This window comes from Schistocerca americana, chromosome 10 (genome assembly GCF_021461395.2).
Source record: "Schistocerca americana isolate TAMUIC-IGC-003095 chromosome 10, iqSchAmer2.1, whole genome shotgun sequence".
NCBI lineage: Eukaryota > Metazoa > Arthropoda > Insecta > Orthoptera > Acrididae > Schistocerca > Schistocerca americana.
The window spans coordinates 89,801,251-89,822,179 of record NC_060128.1 but is presented as its reverse complement, the minus strand read 5'-3'; the positions used below and the strand labels follow the sequence as shown (position 1 = coordinate 89,822,179).

Below are 20,929 nucleotides of genomic sequence, written 5' to 3'. Positions count from 1 at the left end.
TCAGATTGAATGAAGGCTGCAGTGTGGAATAACCTTTAGAAAAGAGGAAAAAGAGGAGGAAAAGCCAAAGGCAGTGGAATACCTCCCATATGCGTGGGTGATTATTTCAAAAATCAGCTTATGAGAAATCAAGCAATAACTGTAAAACAATGCAGAATGAGACCAGTGTTCATACAGGTTTGTCTATATATTCTGCATCTCATGATCACATTGGCTGTCTTTATAACAAAGCAAAATCAGCTTCAGTTCTTTAACACCCTGCTACAGTGTTAAGAAGAGATAAATAGAAAATCACTTTGTTTAGTCATTGCAGAATAACAAGGAACAGAGTATGATTGTGATTATCTGAATTATATTCTGCATAGAAATTTCTTGTCAATTTACTGCCAGGAGGATTATAAATTGGGGTGAACCATTTTTCTATAGTTCCTAATTTTATGGCCTGCCCTACTATATCTCATGTACATCTTTAGCTGCCCATAAATGGTCCCAATGTTTCCTCGCAATTATCTGCAAGTCCCATGGACGATAATTGTGAGCTCCTGCTCCTCCAGTTAGTTTACAAAAGTGATGTACACTCCCAGTACAGCATATTAGAACATGCCCCCACCTCCCTGCACACCCACACACATTCATTATAGTTCTACACTTTCAGAAATTCTTATATGCAGGATAATAATTTGTCAAGTATAATGACTGGTTGAAAGGTTGAAAGGTATGACTTCACGTTGTGTTTGAAGTCAATTTTATTATTCATTAGCTTCTTCACATGTCTGGATAAGTGGTCAACGATTTTTGTGTAGCTGAATGTGTGACTCCTTTCTGTGCCACGCTGAAAACTGAGCAATAAATAGTGTCAAAATTTCTCCAAACTATATATATTGATCATTATTTCTCATACTTAGGTATGTTGTTGCTTTTTGAACTGTGATTGTTCATAACAACATGGAACATGAAAGAACTTACCCCACATTCAAAATTCTCAGTTTTGGCATTGATGATAAGGATGTTGGCAATTCCTCAATTTGGTTGTTGAATAAATTTAGGATTTCCAGATTAACCATATTTGCTAAGCCTGGAGGTACAGCTGCAACGTAAGAAATAACAAAAAAAAAATTTGTAGTTATTGCCATATGCTTACTAAAAAAAATTAAAACAGAATAAAGGCAAATATAGAAAGTAATCATAAGTACCTTGAATTTTGTTATGGCTGAGAGTCAGTCTCGTGATGTTTACCATATTAACTGCAACATCAAAAATAAATAATGTCTATTATTAGAGTATATGTTTAAAAATGTTAACATGTTGATTGGGTTGTAATGAGATGGGAATAGATTTTCTAATGTGTAGATTAAGTAGTATTTTATATGCTGATGATGAAGTTATTGTCCAACATACAGAAGATAATTTACACAATGGGTTATAAACCTTAAATATAACACAAGAACATTGACTGATAATGTCTCCACATAAATGGAAAGTAATTGTATTTCTTCAGAAAAACATGATAAGATCCAAAATTGAGATAAGTACTGGGGCAGTAGCTCACATCTGACATAGCCTCAACAACAGATCACAACATAGTAATAAAACTTCGCAAATTTAAACATACGTGTATCTAGAACAATTTGTACAACTCTGAAATTCAAAACCAGAATGGGAACAAAACTGAAGCTTTATAAAGCCACGGCAAAACCAGTAATCTTATACCGAACAGAGATATGGGTATTTTCTAAGAAAGACACAGGGAAAATTACATTAGTCGAGGTGAAATTTTGTCAAGGCAGTCGAAGGTTGCATACCGATGGACAAAATATGAAATACACAAATAAGATGAGAGCTACAGATCTTTTATTTGAGAAGTAATATTAAAAAACAAAGTCAACTGGTGTAACCATTTGCCAAGAATGCACCAAAATCATCTGTCTAGAAGTGCCTCGGATTACAAGCTCAGTGGATTGTGACGTGCCTGAAGTCTGAGGACAACATGGTTTCTGGAAGACATTGGGCAGCCTTCTCCACAAAGGGAAGATGAAGATAATGATGAAGACAATGACTACTTTAACAAGCAGTATTATACACTGTACAGTCACATTAATGTGATCACCTGTCAAATGCCTGAATAATCACTTTTTGCAGTGTGGACCACAGCAAGATGTGCAAGAAGGCACTCAATGGTGTTCTGGAAGCTACTGACAGGGTTGTGGTACCGTGCCAACTATAGCGCTGCGGCCAGCTGTTCTACGTTTCTCAGTTGAGCATCCTCGGCACGAACAGCCCGATCGATGTAGTCCCACTGATTGTCGATTAGGTTTAAATCTGGAGAGTTTAATGGTCAGGAGAGTACGGAAGTCTCTTCCTGGTGCTCTTCAGACCGCACATGTACAATCCGAGCTGTGTAACCTGTGGCATTGTCCTGCTGGTAGATGCCATTGTGCTGAGAAAAAGCGAACTGTATTTAGGGGTGTACACGGTCTCCCAGGATAGATGCAGACTTACGTTGATCCACTGCACCTTCGAGAATGATGATATCACCCAGGGAATGCTACGAAAACATTCCCAACACCATAACAGTCAAAATCATCACTATGCGAAAGCAACGGAAATGTTACCGATGATAGTGTGTCACTAAAGCGGAGTTACTAAATACAGTTTTCCGTAATTCCTTCACGAAAGAAGATGAAGTAAATATTCCAGAATTCGAAACCAGAACAGCTCTTAGCATGAGTGACATAAAAGTAGATGACTTAGGTGTTGCGAAACAACTCAAATCTCTTAAGAGAGGCAAGTCTTCCGGTCCAGATGGTATACCAATCAGGTTCCTTTCAGAGTATGCAGACACAATAGCGCCTTTCTTAGCAGTCATAAACAACTGCTCACTTGACGAAAGGTCTGTTCCTAAAGACAGGAAAGTAGCACAGGTCACACCAATATTCAAGAAAGGAAATAGGTGTAACCCATTGAATTACAGACCCATATCACTGACCTCAATTTGCAGTAGGATTTTGGAGCATATACTGTACTCGAACATTATGAAGCACCTTGAAGAAAATGACTTATTGATACATAACCATCACCAATTCAGAAAACATCGTTCTTGTGCAACACAGCTAGCTCTTTATTCCCATGAACTAATGAGTGCTGTTGACAAGGGATCTCAGATTGATTCCATATTCCTAGATTTCCAGAAGGCTTTTGATACCGTTCCTCACAAGCAACTATTAATCAGATTGTGTGCACATGGAGTATCATCTCAGTTGTGTGACTGGATTCGTGATTTCCTCTCAGAGACGTCACAGTTCGTAGTGATAGACGGTAAATCATCGAGTAGAACAGAAGTGATATATGGCGTTCCGCAAGTTAGTGTCGTAGGCCCTCTGCTGTTCCTGATTTACATAAATGATGTAGGTGATAATCTGAGCAGCCCCCTTAGATCGTTTGCAGATGACACTGTAATTTACCGTCTAGTAAAATCATCAGACGATCAATTCCAATTACTAAATGATTTAGAGAGAATTTCTGTATGGTGTGAAAAGTGGCAATTGACACTAAACAAAGGAAAGTGCGAGGTCATCCACATGGGTAATAAAAGAAATCCGATAAATTTTGGGTATATGATAAATCGCACAAATCTAAGGGCTGTCAATTCGATTAAATACCTAGGAATTGCAATTACGAGCAACTTAAATTGGAAAGACCACATAGATAATATTGTGGGGAAGGTGAAACAAAGACTGCCCTTTGTTAGTAGAACACTTAGAAGATGCGACAAACCCACTAAAGAGACAGTCTACATTACACTTATCCATCCTCTGCTGGAATATTGCCGCGCTGTGTGGGATCATTACAAGGTAGGATTGACGGAGGACATCGAAAAAGTGCAAAGACGGACAGCTCGTTTCGTGTTATCACGCAATAGGGGTGAGAGTGTCACTAATATGATATGCGAGTTGGGGTGGCAGTCACCGAAACAAAGGCGGTTTTCTATGAGGCGAGATCTATTTATGAAATTTCAATCACCAACTTTCTCTTCCGAATTTGAAAATATTTTGTTGACACCCACCTAAGTAGGGAGAAATGACCATCATAATAAAATAAGAGAAATCAGAGCTCGAACGTAAAGATTTAGGTGTTCCTTTTTCCCACGCACCATTCGAGTGTGGAATGGTAGAGAAGTAGTATGAAAATGGTTCGATGAACCCTCTGCCAGGCACCTAAGTGTGAATTGCATAGTAACCATGTAGATGTAGATGTAGATAATGCTCCCTTCTCCAGCCTGAATACTTCTGATGATTGTTGCAGGGTGCTTGCTTACCGACATTTCATACCCTACTCGCCAATGGCCATTTGTCTAATGAAGCGCAAAACATGACTCATCAGAATAGGCCACCTGTTTCCACTCAGTGGACGTCCATTTCCAGTATTAATGTGCAAATTCCAGCCTTCATCGCTGATGAACAGCAGTCAACATTGGTGCACGAACCAGCAGGCACCTGCTGTGGAGGCCCATAAGTGGCAACATTTGCTGAACGGTCACTGAGGAGACACTGTTCGTAGCACCTTGGTTAAACTGTTGCTCAACAGTTGCATGTCTCCAGAAAGAGATTTTCACTCTGCAGTGGAGTGTGCGCTGATATGAAACTTCCTGGCAGATTAAAACTGTTTGCTGGACCGAGACTCCAACTCGGGACCTTTGCCTTTCGCGGGCAAGTGCTCTACCATCTGAGCTACCCAAGCATGACTCACGCCCTGTCCTCACAGCTTTACTTCCGCCAGTACCTCGTCTCCTATCTTCCAAACTCTCGCACTGGCCAAATGACCTTTGACAAAACATGCTCCTCTTTGTTGATCTCTTCTATCTCTTCTATCAGTCCTACACGGTTTGGGTCCCAGATTGTCAACAATACTCAAGAATTGGTCAAGAAGCACACTGTAAGCTACTTCCTTTGTGGATGAGTTACGATCTTTAACATCCGCCGGCCAGAGTGGCCAAGTGGTTCTAGGTGCTTCAGTCTGGAACCGCGCGATCGCTATGGTCCGTTGATCTCCTCTATCTCTTCTATCAGTCCTACATGGTATGGGTCCCAGATTGGTCAACAATACTCCAGAATTGGTCAAGAAGCACACTGTAAGCTACTTCCTTTGTGGATGAGTTACAATCTTTAACATTCGCCGGCCAGAGTGGCCGAGCGGTTCTAGGCGCTTCAGTCTGGAACCGCGCGATCGCTATGGTCCGTTGATCTCCTCTATCTCTTCTATCAGTCCTACATGGTATGGGTCCCAGATTGGTCAACAATACTCAAGAATTGGTCAAGAAGCACACTGTAAGCTACTTCCTTTGTGGATGAGTTACAATCTTTAACATCCGCCGGCCAGAGTGGCCAAGTGGTTCTAGGCGCTTCAGTCTGGAACCGCGCGATCGCTATGGTCCGTTGATCTCCTCTATCTCTTCTATCAGTCCTACATGGTATGGGTCCCAGATTGGTCAACAATACTCAAGAATTGGTCAAGAAGCACACTGTAAGCTACTTCCTTTGTGGATGAGTTACAATCTTTAACATCCGCCGGCCAAAGTGGCCAAGTGGTTCTAGGCGCTTCAGTCTGGAACTGCGCGATCGCTATGGTCCATTGATCTCCTCTATCTCTTCTATCAGTCCTACACGGTTTGGGTCTCAGATTGGTCAACAATACTCTAGAACTGGTCAAAGAAGCACACTGTAAGCTACTTCCTTTGTGGATGAGTTACAATCTTTAACATTCGCCGGCCGGAGTGGCCGAGCGGTTCTAGGCGCTTCAGTCTGGAACCGCGCAATTGCTACGGTTGCAGGTTCGAATCCTGCCTTGGGCACGGATGTGGGTGATGTCCTTAGGTTAGTTAGGTTTAAGTAGTTCTAAGTTCTAGGGGACTGATGACTTTAGAAGTTACGTCCCACAGTGCTCAGAGCCATTTGAACTATTTTGAACTTTAATATTCTTCCTATGAATCACAGTACTAAAAGAAATCCGCTTAATTTCGATTACACGATAAGTCACACAATTCCTGATTGTATCGTCATTGTAGGGTGCAACTTCAACTTGCCAGGTAGGCATTTGGAGGCTCATGCTACAAAAACTGGTGCCAGAGAGAGGGGTTCATTGGAGAGTATTCTAAATGTGTTGTCCAAAAACTACTTTGAGCAGATTATTAGAGAACCAACTTGTGGTGGTAATGTGTTAGACCTCCTAGCAACAAACAGACCTGGCCTAACCGAATCAGTTAACACAGAGGAAGATATCAGTGATTACAAGGCCGTGATAGCAACTTGACCACGACTTTTACAAGGAATGTTAACAAAGCTGGGAAAATATTTTTGCTTATCAAGAGTGACAGGACACAAATTGCAGAGTGTCTGTGCAGTCAGTGCTGAGGACAAAGATGTGGAGCACAAATGGAAAAAAAAATCAAAAGTATCATTCAATATGTATGTTCTGAGGAATGTGATAAGGGATGGGAAAGACCCATTGTGGTTTAATAGTTGTCAGGAAACTGTGATAGAAACAGAGTTTCATAACAGATACAACACAAGTCGAAACCTAGCTGAAAAAAAGCTGAACAAGTAAAAGTGAGTAGAGCAATGAGAGAACTACTCTATGATTTTAGGAGTAAAATTTTGTCAATAGACCTCAGTAAAATAACTAAGAGGTTTTGGTCTTACGTACAAATCAGTAAGTGGTTGAAAATCACCTATTTGGTCACTCAATGACCATACAGGTACCAAATTGGAAGATAACAGAGAGAAGGCCGAAATACTGAATTCAGTCTTCCGAAACTGTTTCACTGTGGATGACCTCCAATCACCTATGAATGTCGAAACGGCAGATACTGAGATAAAAGATCATGGAAAAGAAATGCAACTACAATCACTTAGTAGTGGAAAGGCATCAGGATCACGAGATAGCTGAGAAATCCTACAAAAATTATGTGAAAGAATTTGCTCCACTTCCAGCAGTATTTTATCATAGATTGCTGGAGTACTGAAGCATAGCACAGATCATTCCATTTTCAAGAAGGGCCGTGGGACAGATGCACATAATTATAGCCCTGTATCATTGACATCAATCTGTTGCAGAATTATGGAACATGTTTTATCCTCAAGAATCCAGATTTACGTGTCCAGAGTATGCTGAGAATACCAAATTTCAGATATTAGCTCCCACCATAGACAATGCAGTAGCTGATGGCCTTCACTTAAGGGGACCACACCATGATTCAGGTCGAAAAAAATGGATTTTCAGTTTTCATCATATCTCGATAGACTGAGGTTTTATTTAAGTACTCTGAAAAGGATATTGCTGAAAAAAAATTTTTTGAGCAGTTAAAGAGCATTTTCCTATCATGTTTATGTGCCATATCCACTTTTCTGTCACCCACCTTCAACCCACCCACTGTCAACTCTAAACCATATGGAGATGCCATTATTAGCAAAACAGAATGTGTAGGCCATGTTGAAAAACGTTTGGGAACAAGGCTGAGAAAACTAACTGTTGATACGAGAGGAAAAAAATTAGAAGATGGAAAATTGTTGAGCGGACAGGGTCGGTTAACTAAAACTGAAATAGAAAACTTGCAGGTATACTATGGGCAGGCAAATTAGGAGAAATAAAGAAAATCTGGAGGCAATGAAGAGAGATGTTTGGGCCATATTCTTCCGTAAGTCCTCTACTGATAAGCCATGTCATGGATTGTGTCCATCAGGAGAAAATTCGTGGTGCAAATACAATAGGGCTCAGGCATCTGGAGAATCTTACTCTCACCAGCATTCTCTTCCTGCTGCTGTTGTGACAGCAATTAAACCTATTTTCAGAGACTTGGCTCATCCTGACCTTCTAAGGAAATGTCTGCATGGGCAGACGCAGAACCCAAATGAATGTTTCAACAGCATAATTGGGAACTGCCTTCCTAAAACTGTATTTGTAGTTATGCATACAATGAAACTAGGAGCTCATGATGCTGTTATTACATTCAACTGTGGTAATGTTGGAACGTGTTGGGTACTGAAAAAGCTGGGAATTAAACCTGCTGAAAATATGATCACTGGGCTGCAACATTGAGATTAAATGTGGACAGCCAATGCAGACAGGTCTGCATCTGGCCAAGAAAGCAAGACAAACATCCAGGAAGTTGAAAAAGAAGCTGAAAGACCTGCTAGAGGCCAAAGAAGGGCCATCATATGCAGCAAGACAGTTTTAATTAACTGTAAGTAACAAATTTTGAAAGTTTTTTCTGTAAAGTCGATTTCCTGCAAACTAAAATTTTCAGTACACATGCCCTATTATATCAGAAACTATCACAGATAAATGAATGAAATTTTCAGAGACTCTGCATAACATAAAAAGCAACCTCTGATACTACATTCAGTAATATTCCCCCATTACGAAGTTCACAAAAAACATTTTCTGCAGAAAAAACTTAATATTTTTTGTTAATAAATTTAAAAATGTATTTCTTAAAAACTATAAAATGGATAAAGTAGATTTTACTATAGTTGACTCTATTAGCATCATGTAACATACAGTAAAAATATTAAGGTCCTGCATCAAATAGTTTTTTTCAGAAATGGGTCAAATACTTGCCTAAATTAACATGGGTTAGATAGGCAGGGTGTGGTCCCCTTAACGGTCAAGAGCAGTCGCATTTGCATACAGTTGTCAGTGTTAACAGACAAGCAACACTGTGTGAAATAACTGCAGAAATCTATGTCAGACACACAATGAACATATCCATTATGATAGTGCAGCAAAATCTGGCACCAATGGGCTAGGGCAATTGCTTTCAGAACAACACTAACTGCAGCACCTTTCCTGGGCTCGTGACCATATCGGTTGGACCTTCGACGACTGGAAAACTGTGACCTGGTCAGTGATCCCGATTTCAGTTGGTAAGAGCTGATTGTAGGATTCGAGTATGGCACGGACTCCATGAAGCCGTGGACCCGAGTCATCAACTAGGCACTGTGCAAGCTAGTGGTGGCTCCATAATGGTATGGACTGTGTTTAAATGGAATGAACTGGGCCCTTTGGTCCAACCGAACAGATCACTGAGTGGAAATGGTTATGTTTGGCTACTTAGAGACCGTTTGCAACCAAACAAAGACGAAATTTTTAAGGACGACAATGCATCATGTCACAGTTGGCTTGAAGAACATTCTACACAATTCCAGGGAATGAATTGGCTACCCAGATTGCCCAACATCAAACATTTATGGGACATAATCTAGAGGTCAGCTGCTGCACTACATCGGGCAAAAGGAGGTCCGACGTGATATTGGGAGTTACCACACGACTTGACAGCTCAGTGTATGTCAGGTGATTTCCCCATTTGTAGCTCTTATCGTCAGCCACTTACTTAGTTTCCTTACCGCATCACGTGCCCACAGTGCTGCCGGACAGCATTCTGTCGCACAGGGAGCAGTGGCCGTAAGACCTAGGTTCATCAGCTTTAGTTAGGTTTCAGAATAAACTTCCAGACATTTTACACACTCGTCTTCAATGAATTTCTCCACATCATTACAGCACTGGCTGCAATTCACAAATCATCTTTGCCGGCCACTGTGGCCGAGTCGTTCTAGGTGCTACAGTCTGGAACCGCGCTGCTGCTATGGTCGCAGGTTCCAATGCTACCTCGGTCATGGATGTGCGTGATGTCCTTAGGTTAGTTAGGTTTAAGCAGTTCTAAGTCTAGGGGACTGATGACCTCAAATGTTAAGTCGTATAGTGCTTAGAGCCATTTGAACCATTTGAACAAATCATCTTCACTCCAAGAAGCTCGATTCGTTTTCCAATTATAGGTATTTTGCATGACATATTTGACCTGCAAGTACGGCACAGGTCATTTAGACAAATTGTACTACACTATAAGAGCTAAACTTCTGCACAGTAGATTTATACCCATTTTAGGTTTGGGTCTTCTTTACTTCTGATTTCATGCATCAACTGTCCTAAAGAGGTAGTGAAGAAGGTGTACCTTGTCTTTCCGGTAAAACAAAACTTTTACTAGAATATTAAACAAAATTGCAGGTGACTCCTGTATATAAGAAGGGTGAAAGAACAGACCTCAAAAATTACAGACCAATATCTCCAAACATAAGTTTGCTGCAGGATTTCTGAACATATTCTCAGTTCAAACATTATAAATTTCCTTGAAGGGGAAAGCTTCTGTCCACAAATCAGCAGGGTTTCAAAAAGCATTGCTCGTGTGAAACTCAGCTTGCCCTTTCCTCACATTAGATCCTCAAGCCATGGATGATGGGCAACAGGCAGATTCCATAGTCCTGGATTTCCGTAAAGCATTTGACACGGTGTCATACTGCTGACTGTTAACCGAGGTACAAGCACACAGAATAACTTCTCAGGTATGTGAGTGGCTCAAAGATTTCTAAGTAACAGAACCCAGTATGTTGTCCTCTACGGTGAGTGTTCACCAGAGACAAAGGTATCGTCAGGAGTGCACTGGGAGCCCCACAAAAGTGTGACAGGACCAATGGTTATTTTCTATATGTTTAAATGATCTGGTGGACAGGGTAAGCAGCTGTCTGCGGCTGTTTGCAGATGATCTTGTAGCGTACGGGTAAGTGTCATCATTGAGTGATTGTAGGAGGACACAAGATGATTTAAATGGAACCCATTGAGTGTAAGGTCAAGCTCTTTAGTAAGGCTCATTTGAAAGTGTTGCGTTAACAATTGTTGTTGTTGTTGTTGTTGTTGTTGTGGTCTTCAGTCCTGAGACTGGTTTGATGCAGCTCTCCATGCTACTCTATCCTGCGCAAGCTTCCTCATCTCCCCGTACCTACTGCAACCTATGTCCTTCTGAATCTGTTTAGTGTATTCATCTCTTGGTTGCCCTCTACGATTTTTACCCTCCACGCTGCCCTCCAATACTAAATTGGTGATCTCTTGATGCCTCAGCATATGCCCTACCAACCAATCCCTTCTTCTAGTCAAGTTGTGCCACAAATTTCTCTTCTCCCAAATTCTATTCAATACCTCCTCATTAGCTATGTGGTCTACCCATATAATCTTCAGCATTCTTCTGTAGCACCACATTTTGAAAGCTTCTATTCTCTTCTTGTCTAAATTATTTATCGTCCACATTTCACTTCCATACATGGCCACACACCATACAAATACTTTCAGAAACGACTTCCTGACACTTAAATCTATACTCGATGTTAACAATTTTCTCTTCTTCAGAAACGCTTTCCTTGCCATTGCCAGTCTACATTTTATATCTGTTAACAATTACGACATGAAAAATATTAGCTGCTAATGATTCACCACAAGCATCAGTAGGGCAATAGAAAATGAATGTCTGGGAGGTGCAGAGATTATGTGTCTATGGGATATATGTATGACACTTCACAAAATGGACATCATCGGCATTCAAGAAATGTTCAAACCTAACCATTAACTTGCAGCATAAACAGTGAATGAAAAAAATGACATGCCGCAGTGGCCACAAAGGTTTGCACCGTCCAGATTGAAGGGAACTCTTTGGGAGTTAAGAACTGTGCAGGACATTCAGCTAGGTATACACTCTTAAAGGAAGCATATAGAATCATAATGGCGTAAATAAGTGATGAGCACTGATAGAATGTAATGGCATGCAACCGATGCGAAACAGTCTGTCCTGGAGTTTATCATGAAACTGGATATACTTTAAGGTACAGCTGCACCTAGTGTAATAATATGTTTTATAAGCATGGAAAAAACAGACATCCATGGACTGAATTTGTCCAGTGGTTCCAGGTAGTATCAACTGCAGTGACACAAACTTTTCAGGAGGTATAGTTTGCTCTATTTGAGTACAATTTTTTTATGTGAGCCAAGAATCGAGCAAAAGCTAGTTATTTAGACCAGCTATTTGCCAAAAGCCGTTATAATACCATACGTTTATTTCTCTTGTGCCCATTTTCCCACTTTTGCTTGCTGTGACATAAATATTCCCTACTGCCATTGCAAGATCAAGCACATGAGAAAGAATAATAGGGGCAGAGCATCTCCAACTTCTCACAAAACAGTAAATAACTTTCCAGATTAACAGTTGACACAACTGTATACAAATGTGTTAAGGCGCTGATGTTAGTTGATCTTGATACAACTGTCTATTATACTTCTAATTTCTAGGGTTTTTTCATACGCATTTCCTCTTCAAATCTCAAATGGTTGGAGTTGAAAACAAATTCCTTATTGAATGACGGGATAAGTTTGTTTATCTCACCTACAAATTTTTGGAACAATTCTACAGTTTGCTGTGTGGTGTCAAGCTGACAATTTGTTCTATAGCGGCGTTTGAAGTTATACAAACACCCACTCCTTCTCTCAAAATCACTGTAATCTGTGTTGTGGACAATTTGATAGGTATAATGTAGTAGGCCACTAGCACCTTATTCTCCCTTGAATATCCATGGTTTGTTGAGATGCTGGACAAACGTGTGGTTCCTGAAGAGAGGCAACAGCCTTTTCAATAATTGCAGGGCAACAGTCTGGATGATTAACTGAACTGGCCTTGTAACATTAACCAAAACGGCCTTGCTTGATGGTACTGTGAGCGGCTGAAAGCAAGGGGAAACTACAACCGTAACTTTTCCTGAGCACATGCAGCTTTACTGTGTGGTTAAATGATGATGGCGTCACATTGAGTGAAATATTCTGGAGGTAAAATAGTCCCCCAATCAGATCTCTGGGCAGGCACTATTCAGGAGGATGTTGTTATCAGGAGAAACAAAACTGGAGTTCTACAGATCGGAGCATGGAATGTACGTTAGGTTAGAAAATTTTAAAAGGGAAATGGAAAATCAAATTGGGATAATGCAGAAGTAGTTTTAATAACGAATTAAAAAAAAAATAGGAACATGGGTAGATTATTATGAACAGCATACTGAAAGCATTATTGCAGCACAGACAGACACAAATCCCACGCCTACCACAGTACTACAAGTTTATATTCCAACTAGCTCCGCAGATGAGGAAGAGATTGAAGAAATGTATGATGAGATAAAAGAAATTATTCAGATGTTGAAGGGGAGAGCAGTTTAATGGAATGGACGATGTCTTGAAGGGAGGGTATAAGATGAACATCAACAAAAGGAAAACGAGGATAATGGAATGTAGTTGAATTAAATCGGGTGATGCTGCAGGAATTAGATTAGGAAATGAGACGATTAAAGTAGTAAAGGAGTTTTGCTATTTGGGGAGCAAAATAACTGATGATGGTCGAAGTTGAGAGGATACAAAGAGTAGACTGGCTATAGTAAGGAAAGCGTTTCTGAAGAAGAGAAATTTGTTAACATCGAGTATAGATTTAAATGTCAGAAAGTCATTTCTGAAAGTATTTGTATGGAGTGTAGCCATGTATGGAAGTGAAACGTGGACGATAAATAGCTTAGACAAGAAGAGAATAGAAGCTTTCGAAATGTGGTGCTACAGAAGAATGCTGAAGATTAGATGGGTAGATCATGTAACTATTGAGGAGGTGTTGAATAGGATTGGGGAGAAGAGAAGTTTGTGGCACAACGTGACTAGAAGAAGGGATCGGTTGGTAGGATATGTTCTGAGGCATCAAGGTATCACCAGTTCAGTATTGGAGGGCAGCATGGAGGGTAAAATACGTAGAGGGAGTCTAAGAGATGAATACACTAAGCAGATTTGGAAGGATGTAGGCTGCAGTACGTACTGGGAGATGAAGCAGCCTGCACAGGATAGAGCAGCATGGAGAGCTGCATCAAACCAGTCTCAGGGCTGAAGACCACAACAACATGGTTTAAGGTACTGTTGAAAAACCATACAGGTTCTGTATTTATCCAAGGTGATTTGAAGCTGCTTTGAACGCCAAGAGTTTTGTACACTACATTAGGGGTGGTAATGGGATGTGTTTTTGATGTTTTCATATTTTTGTCCACCCCGTAGATTGACAAAGGGCCCAGACACATGTATACTAAACACAGCTTCAAAATAATGGAATAGGCCTACTACTGGTTCATAACCAACAGCATATACTTCAACCTTCCAAAAACTCATATTATGCAATTCTAAATCTACAGAAATGCCTTACACATATGAGAAATAGAGATCAATAGGTATCATATGCGAATTTTGTGAGCATCCAGATGGACAATAAACTGATATGCCCCCGTTTGTGGCTAAGTTAACCAAAAAGCTCAGCTCTGGCTGCTTTACTAAACTAAACTCTATTCCTGAAGGCCTTGAAAGCCCACCAGTGCCAACTGACCATCATGTCATCCCATAGGCGTCACTGGGTGTGGATATGGAGGGGCATGTGGTCAGCACACTGCTCTCCCGGCTGTTGCCAGCTTTTGTGGACAGAGCCACTACTTCTGTCAAGTAGCTCCTTAATCGGCCTCACAAGGGCTGAGTGCACCCAGACAGTCATCCGTCCAAACAGCTGACAGCACTTAACTTTGGTGATCTGATGAGAACTGGTGTTTGCCACTGTGGCAATGCCGATGGTTATTCTGACTATTCTGCATCCAGAAATCTCTCTCACCATGTTGACCTACAGACATGACTGCTAGCATCTTTCACTCAGCTCTGTCCTATGATATACTCTTTTGAAACATTGCAGCTAAGGCGAACAAAAATGTTTATTCTACAGAAGTGAGGAATAAGAGCATTGAGTACAAAAACTGATAACCAAACATCTTGCAGAAGCTCTTCAGGGACCTACAGATTCTTACACTTAATATGCCAATGCATATACTATCTAATGGTAGCAGTTGTAAATAACAAGAGTGTATTCAGGATGACTTCACCAGATCATAACCACAATACTACAAGTAGAAATAAGTTCCAGATAAGCTATGTATCCTGTTTTAGGATTTAGGATGGAGTTTGGTATACTGGTGCAAAAGTGTGAAAAAGGTTGCCAGTGGATATAAGGCAGAATACTTAAAATCTATAAATATTCAAAGTCAAAGTAAAAGAATACCCCAGTAGCCACTGCTTCTGCAATTTACTGAACACTTGGACTCAACAATGTAAAATCTGCATAACTCTTAAGCTTTCTATTAGATTCATCTTTACTTTGTCAATATATAGATTGTGGACTGTGTAAAGCTAAAATACCTTTGCGATGTTTTTAATAATAACAGCAGCTGTGTACATAACAGGAGGAGCAGCAGTTTATTGTCAAAGCAGCTGCTTTTCTCCTAACGTAGATATATAATGTAAAACAGAAGTAATTGCCATCATTATTGGCGTGAGTAGATTTGCTTAACCACACTTTATTGTTAGTGTACTTTACAGAATAATTCAACAGGGCCTTCTGCCTGTCAGTTTACAACTTTACTCATTCCACGTCTCTAAAGGCTGTCCATCATGATGGGATATAAAACTAAAACCAAACTCCGTCCAAACAGGTCTTGGAAGGTCCAACAGTACCGAACACAATGTGTGAACAAAAGACTCCATTCATCCATTCCTTTACGTTCCAATAATCCCATCAAGCAGAATAGCCTTCACAGATGTGAAATGAATCAGAATACAGTGTGTCCCAGGAGAAATAGTCAGTATTCACGTACATGACACACAGTCATTCAAAGCAAAAAATAATAATTCTGTCAGAGACAGCAAAAGACTTGGAAGAGCAGTTGAATGGAATGGACAGTGTCTTGAAAGGAGGATATAAGATGAACATCAACAAAAGCAAAATGAGGATAATGGAATGTAGTCTGATGCAGAGGGTATTAGATTAGGAAATGAGACACTTAAAATAGTAAAGGAGTTTTGCTATTTGAGGAGCAAAATAACTGATCATGGTCAAAGTAGAGAGGATATAAAATGTAAACGGGCAATGGCAAGAAAAGCGTTTCTGAAGAAGAGAAATTTGTTAACATCGAGTATAGATTTAAATGACAGGAAGTCATTTCTGAAAGTATTTGTATGGAGTGTAGCCATGTATGGAAGTGAAACATGGACAATAAATAGTTTGGACAATAAGAGAATAGAAGCTTCCGAAATGTGGCGCTACAGAAGAATGCTGAAGATTAGATCACATAACTAATGAGGAGGTATTGAACAGAATTGGGGAGAAGAGGAGTTTGTGGCACAACTTGACCAGAAGAAGGGACCGGTTGGTAGGATATGTTCTGAGGCATCAAGGTATCACCAGTTTAGTATTGGAGGGCAGCATGGAGGGTAAAATACGTAGAGGGAGTCAAAGAGATGAATACACTAAGCAGATTTGGAAGGATGTAGGCTGCAGTAGGTACTGGGAGATGAAGCAGCTTGTACAGGATAGAACAGCATGGAGAGCTGCATCAAACCAGTCTCAGGACTGAAGACCACAACAACAACAACAATCCCATCAAGCAGGAGAGCCTTCACAGATGAGAAATGAATCAGTACACAGTGTGTCCCAGGAGAAATAGTCAGTATTCACGGACATGACACAGTCATTCAAAGCAAAAAAAGTATGGTAAACATGGGGCTTAAAATGCATGAGCACTTGTTCATCTTCGATACTATGAAATAAATCTCTTCTTTGCCAAGCTTTTTGCTCTCCACATATTACAAAGAGGTAGTATGGACCAAAGCAAAAGAGAAGTGTTTAATAAACATGGGCTCTAAAATGCATATCTTAAGAACTATGATCAATTTACCATCTTCGCTACTGTGAAGTACATCTCTTCTACTGAACAAGTGCTCCTAGTTCTCATGTTATGTACTTTAGAGCCCATGTTTACTAGACACTTCTCTTTTGTTTTGGTCCATACTACCTCCTCCCAAAATATGGAAACCAAAGAGCTTGTTATGGAAGAGATTTGTTGCAAAGTTTTAAAGATGAAGTAGTCCTCATAGGTCCTAAAATACACATTTTAGAGCCCATGTTTAATGGACTTGAATGACTATTCATAGCATATCTCAAGATAAATGACCATTCCACCTGGAACACCCTTTATACATTAACATAAGACAAAGAATGAACGAACAAATGATCACTTTTCATGTGTCAACACACTGCTCAGTTTATATGTTACATTAAAATTCACCTGCCACAGATCTTATAATTTTCTCTAGTACATACACACTTACATTCTTAAAAGGGCCTATAAGGCTACGCAATAGATTTCTTCAGAAAAGAGTTAATCCCTGAATCTAGGTGTAGTAAATAACTAGATATGCTCTCCATTTTCTTTCAGACTAGTAGAGATTTCGAATTTCTTGCTTTGTGGTAGACAAGAGCTTGTTGAATATCTTACCAGTAGAATACATAAAGTCATTCTGAGCCCTGGACAAGAGGGAAAAAGTCTATATGAAAATAACTTTTAGGCCTTGTATTGTCACTGTGTAAATAATAGTTTAGTGAACTTCTGTTATTAACAACAAACACCATTAAAGAGTAAATAAATTGGGAAGTCAGTGCGAGAATAACATGATCTTTAAAACGGCTTTTGCAACATGTACAATTACCAAGATTACACAAAATTCTTACTGCTCAGTTCCACATAATAAACAGTCTAATTAATTTAGGTGCAATCTCACAGAACTCAGTTCCATGAAACAAGGAGAACAAACATGCAAAACACGCCAACAAATTTGTTTTTATGTCAACACAATGATAGAGGTCTCTTAAGTACATAACACACAGATCTCAACTTTTTGCTTGGTTTATCTATGGATTGTCTACATTTAATTTTGGAAATATGTCTCAGTAAAAGTTTTTTAATGGTAGCTCTATGAAAATTAGCTTGGGTACCATTCACAGCCAAAACTTTCTGAATCATAATACACATTGTTAACTCTTTAACTTGAAATGTAATGCACAAATGTATCAAAGGGAACTGGTATTTGAAAAAACAGTGAGTGCTTTGGACTAGTGGGTGAACGGGACTGATAAACATTCACAAAAATTATGCTAATAATTCAGATCGAGTATGATTATTTAAGGCGATTCTGAATCCAGCACTCTCTCTCATTTGTTACAGTAATTTCGGTTATTGCAGTTTTGAGGCTGATAACTCTTTAATATATGTAAATCTTTTTGCTAGTCTTAGTGCCTTTCTCACCAGTGTGTAAGTATACTATTAAAATCCTGTTAAATTATTTACATCCCTTGCGTCGTAATTATGTCGCTTACTATACTGTTCTGACATCGTAACTGTAACGCTACAATTTACGATGCGCAAATTTTTGTAAGGTTGTCAGTTCATAGCTGCAAAAGCGATCGTGTTGATTTTGTGTGTTGTTACTTCCAGTACAATTACCAAACTGTCTGAAAGTCCGAGGAACCGCAATAAGCGGGTGACTGAAACACAATTCAGGCAACTGAATTATTAGTTTGAGATTTCGTAGTCTGGAAGCAAATGGGCGATACACTCATTTTGATCTTGTTTAGAAGATCGAAATGTACTATTCTATAGACATTAATTTGTCTTTCATCCTAAAGGTGTGTCCACTATCTCAAATATCTTGATAGGTGTATTTCCACATGACATGTCGAAAGTTTTACGTATTTGCGCATATTGCTTCGATGAATTCATATTTCGCTTTTATTTTCCTTCATTTGTACCCTTTTTTGTCAACTCCCACACGCCAGTGTTGACAGCCGTGGGCTGGCCCCGCCTACTACCTGAAAGCCGTCGAACAAGTTTCCAAATTTGGTCAACAATACCTGACTATGCGATTTCCCGCAACTTTGAAGCGTAACTTACACAGGCCAGGCATCTCCTCGAAGTGTGCTATCCCTTTATCGGCCAAATCCAGCTCAGGATTCTGGATTTCCTTCGCTTCGTCGATGACTTTACGCGCCTTCGACATTTTGGTGTTGGGAATACACGACACTGGCGCTTGATTCATTGTCTGCTCGACTTTTTTTAACACCAATTGATAAGAACACACCACTTCCTGACACAAGCAAAGTTACTTCACAGTACGTGCTCCTGCCGCTAGATGGCAAGCACGTCGTGCCATGTGCCAAATGTATCTTGTAGTATCTGCATTTGCTCACAGATGGCAATGTAGCCAATTCAAGCAGTTCAGGTCGGAAAGAGCGCTCGTTTACGAAGTCCGTAAGTATCATTGTTCAATTTTTTGCCTTGAGAACTTGGGAATATATCGTGAAATTAATTGATTTTCGTCTATATCAACGCTTCTTGCGCCGTTAGATTTTAAAATAATGAGCAGGAATTTACTAGGTTTATTTTTAGTGCATCAACATGATGACTTTTCAGAACTTTATTTCATAAGGAATCAGAAAAAGCTTTTTGAAGCGTTTTGGGGAAAGGCGATTTCTCTGCCTGAGTCATCTATAGGGGTGGGGGGGGGGGGGGGGGGGGCAGGTCATACTTAGTCTCAGGAAACAAGGACTCGAGACAACATACAGCACATCTAATTAAATAAAACAGTAAACCAGTGAAAAACTGCTTTTAATAAACATTTTAAATACAAGAATGCACTTGTACAGTGTGAGAAAACATGCAGCCTTTCTTATTAAATAAAACAGTAAACTAGTAAAAAACTGCAAATATCTTCGGGGGGGGGGGGGGGGGCAGCTGCCCCCCCTGCCCCTCACTGGGTACGACCATGCCTATGATCCTAAAACAGAGCTTCAGTTTCTAATTGTACGTGTAGATATGTCGGTATTAATATGGTGTCAAATTTTCTATCAATTCTTAACGAATTTAATGTTATAAAAACAGAATTGTCCACACTCTCCTTGCCATGGTATTCGTGAATGATACGAGAAACACCCTATAACATCAAATTTCTGTTCTTTTAAACAGGATTTTTGTTCTTATTACGGAAGTTTATTCGCTCAGATCGCGCAAAAATACACAATTAATTCTTATTTCAGCGAAATTAAATCGTCATCTTAAGATCATTTGTATACACAAAATTTACAGGGCTAATCCATTTCGCCAACTGCTCACACTGATTGGACACAGCTGTAATATACATAAAACTACATTTACGTAACGACATTCGATACTACCGTCTCTCGTCATACTATAACAGCCGTCCAGAAAGTTCACAAGTTGGAAATAAAATTCATAAGACGTGTATAAAATGTTTTCCTGTTGTACCCTTGTTGACACCTAATACGAAACTGTAATGAGGCAGTCAACGAAACGCATCATGTTTTGAGGCGCCACCGGCCGAACGGAAGCGTCCGATTCCACACGTCTGCTTTCACCCATGACGTCATCGTGGCGGAAACGCCTATTCTAGCGTATACTAAATGGCGACTATGGCGTCACTATACACACACTCTAACAAACTCGTACAAAAATAAAAATGACGCAATAACGTCTCACTTCAAAAATAAAATGAAACTAACAGGGCAACTGCGGGAATTTGGGGGTTTAGGGCGGGGACAAGCTAAATATATAACAATTAAAAAAACCGCACCATCCCAAAACAAATAACATAAAAAAAATCAAATTGGAATATACCACGACACCGACGAAATCGCGGGAATCAGACATTTCCCTTGCCCTACATAGCTCAATCGCAGCTATCGATACCAAAAACAGAGTTACCACGGCCAAAAAATTGTACTCGAATATTTTTCTTGACATATATAGCTCAATGCTTACTACTCCGAATAGTGGAATCAAACATTTCGCTTGACCTTTAGCTCAACCACAGCTATCGATACCAAAAAATCAACACCAGCAGCTCTGACAAGTGGAACCAAGACTCCAGCAACTCACAAACACAAATACTTCCATATTCACCCCATCAATTAAAACACAACCAATCTACCATAAATATACAACAGACAAAATATACAACAGACAAAACATGACAATTACTATAGAATAAAACCAAAACAAGAATCACTTACCAACAAAAGCCTCTGGCAATTCCACTTAGGTTGGCCACCACACACACACACACACACACACACACACACACACACACACAAAGAAAA

General features: G+C 39.8%; 1 protein-coding gene across 1 annotated transcript in view; it reads right to left on the bottom strand.

Annotated features, from left to right (window-relative positions):
- Positions 1–18,930, bottom strand: part of LOC124552464 (ras suppressor protein 1) — a 63,318-nt gene extending 44,388 nt beyond the window's left edge. Inside the window, exons 1-3 of the mRNA XM_047126739.1 lie at positions 18,708–18,930; positions 1,194–1,244; positions 967–1,087 (exon numbers count right to left, since the gene is read on the bottom strand). Coding sequence (XP_046982695.1) covers positions 967–1,087; positions 1,194–1,244; positions 18,708–18,852 — 317 coding nt within the window. The 5' untranslated portion in view covers positions 18,853–18,930. The remainder of the gene's footprint in view (positions 1–966; positions 1,088–1,193; positions 1,245–18,707) is intronic.
- Positions 18,931–20,929: the final 1,999 nt, after the last annotated feature.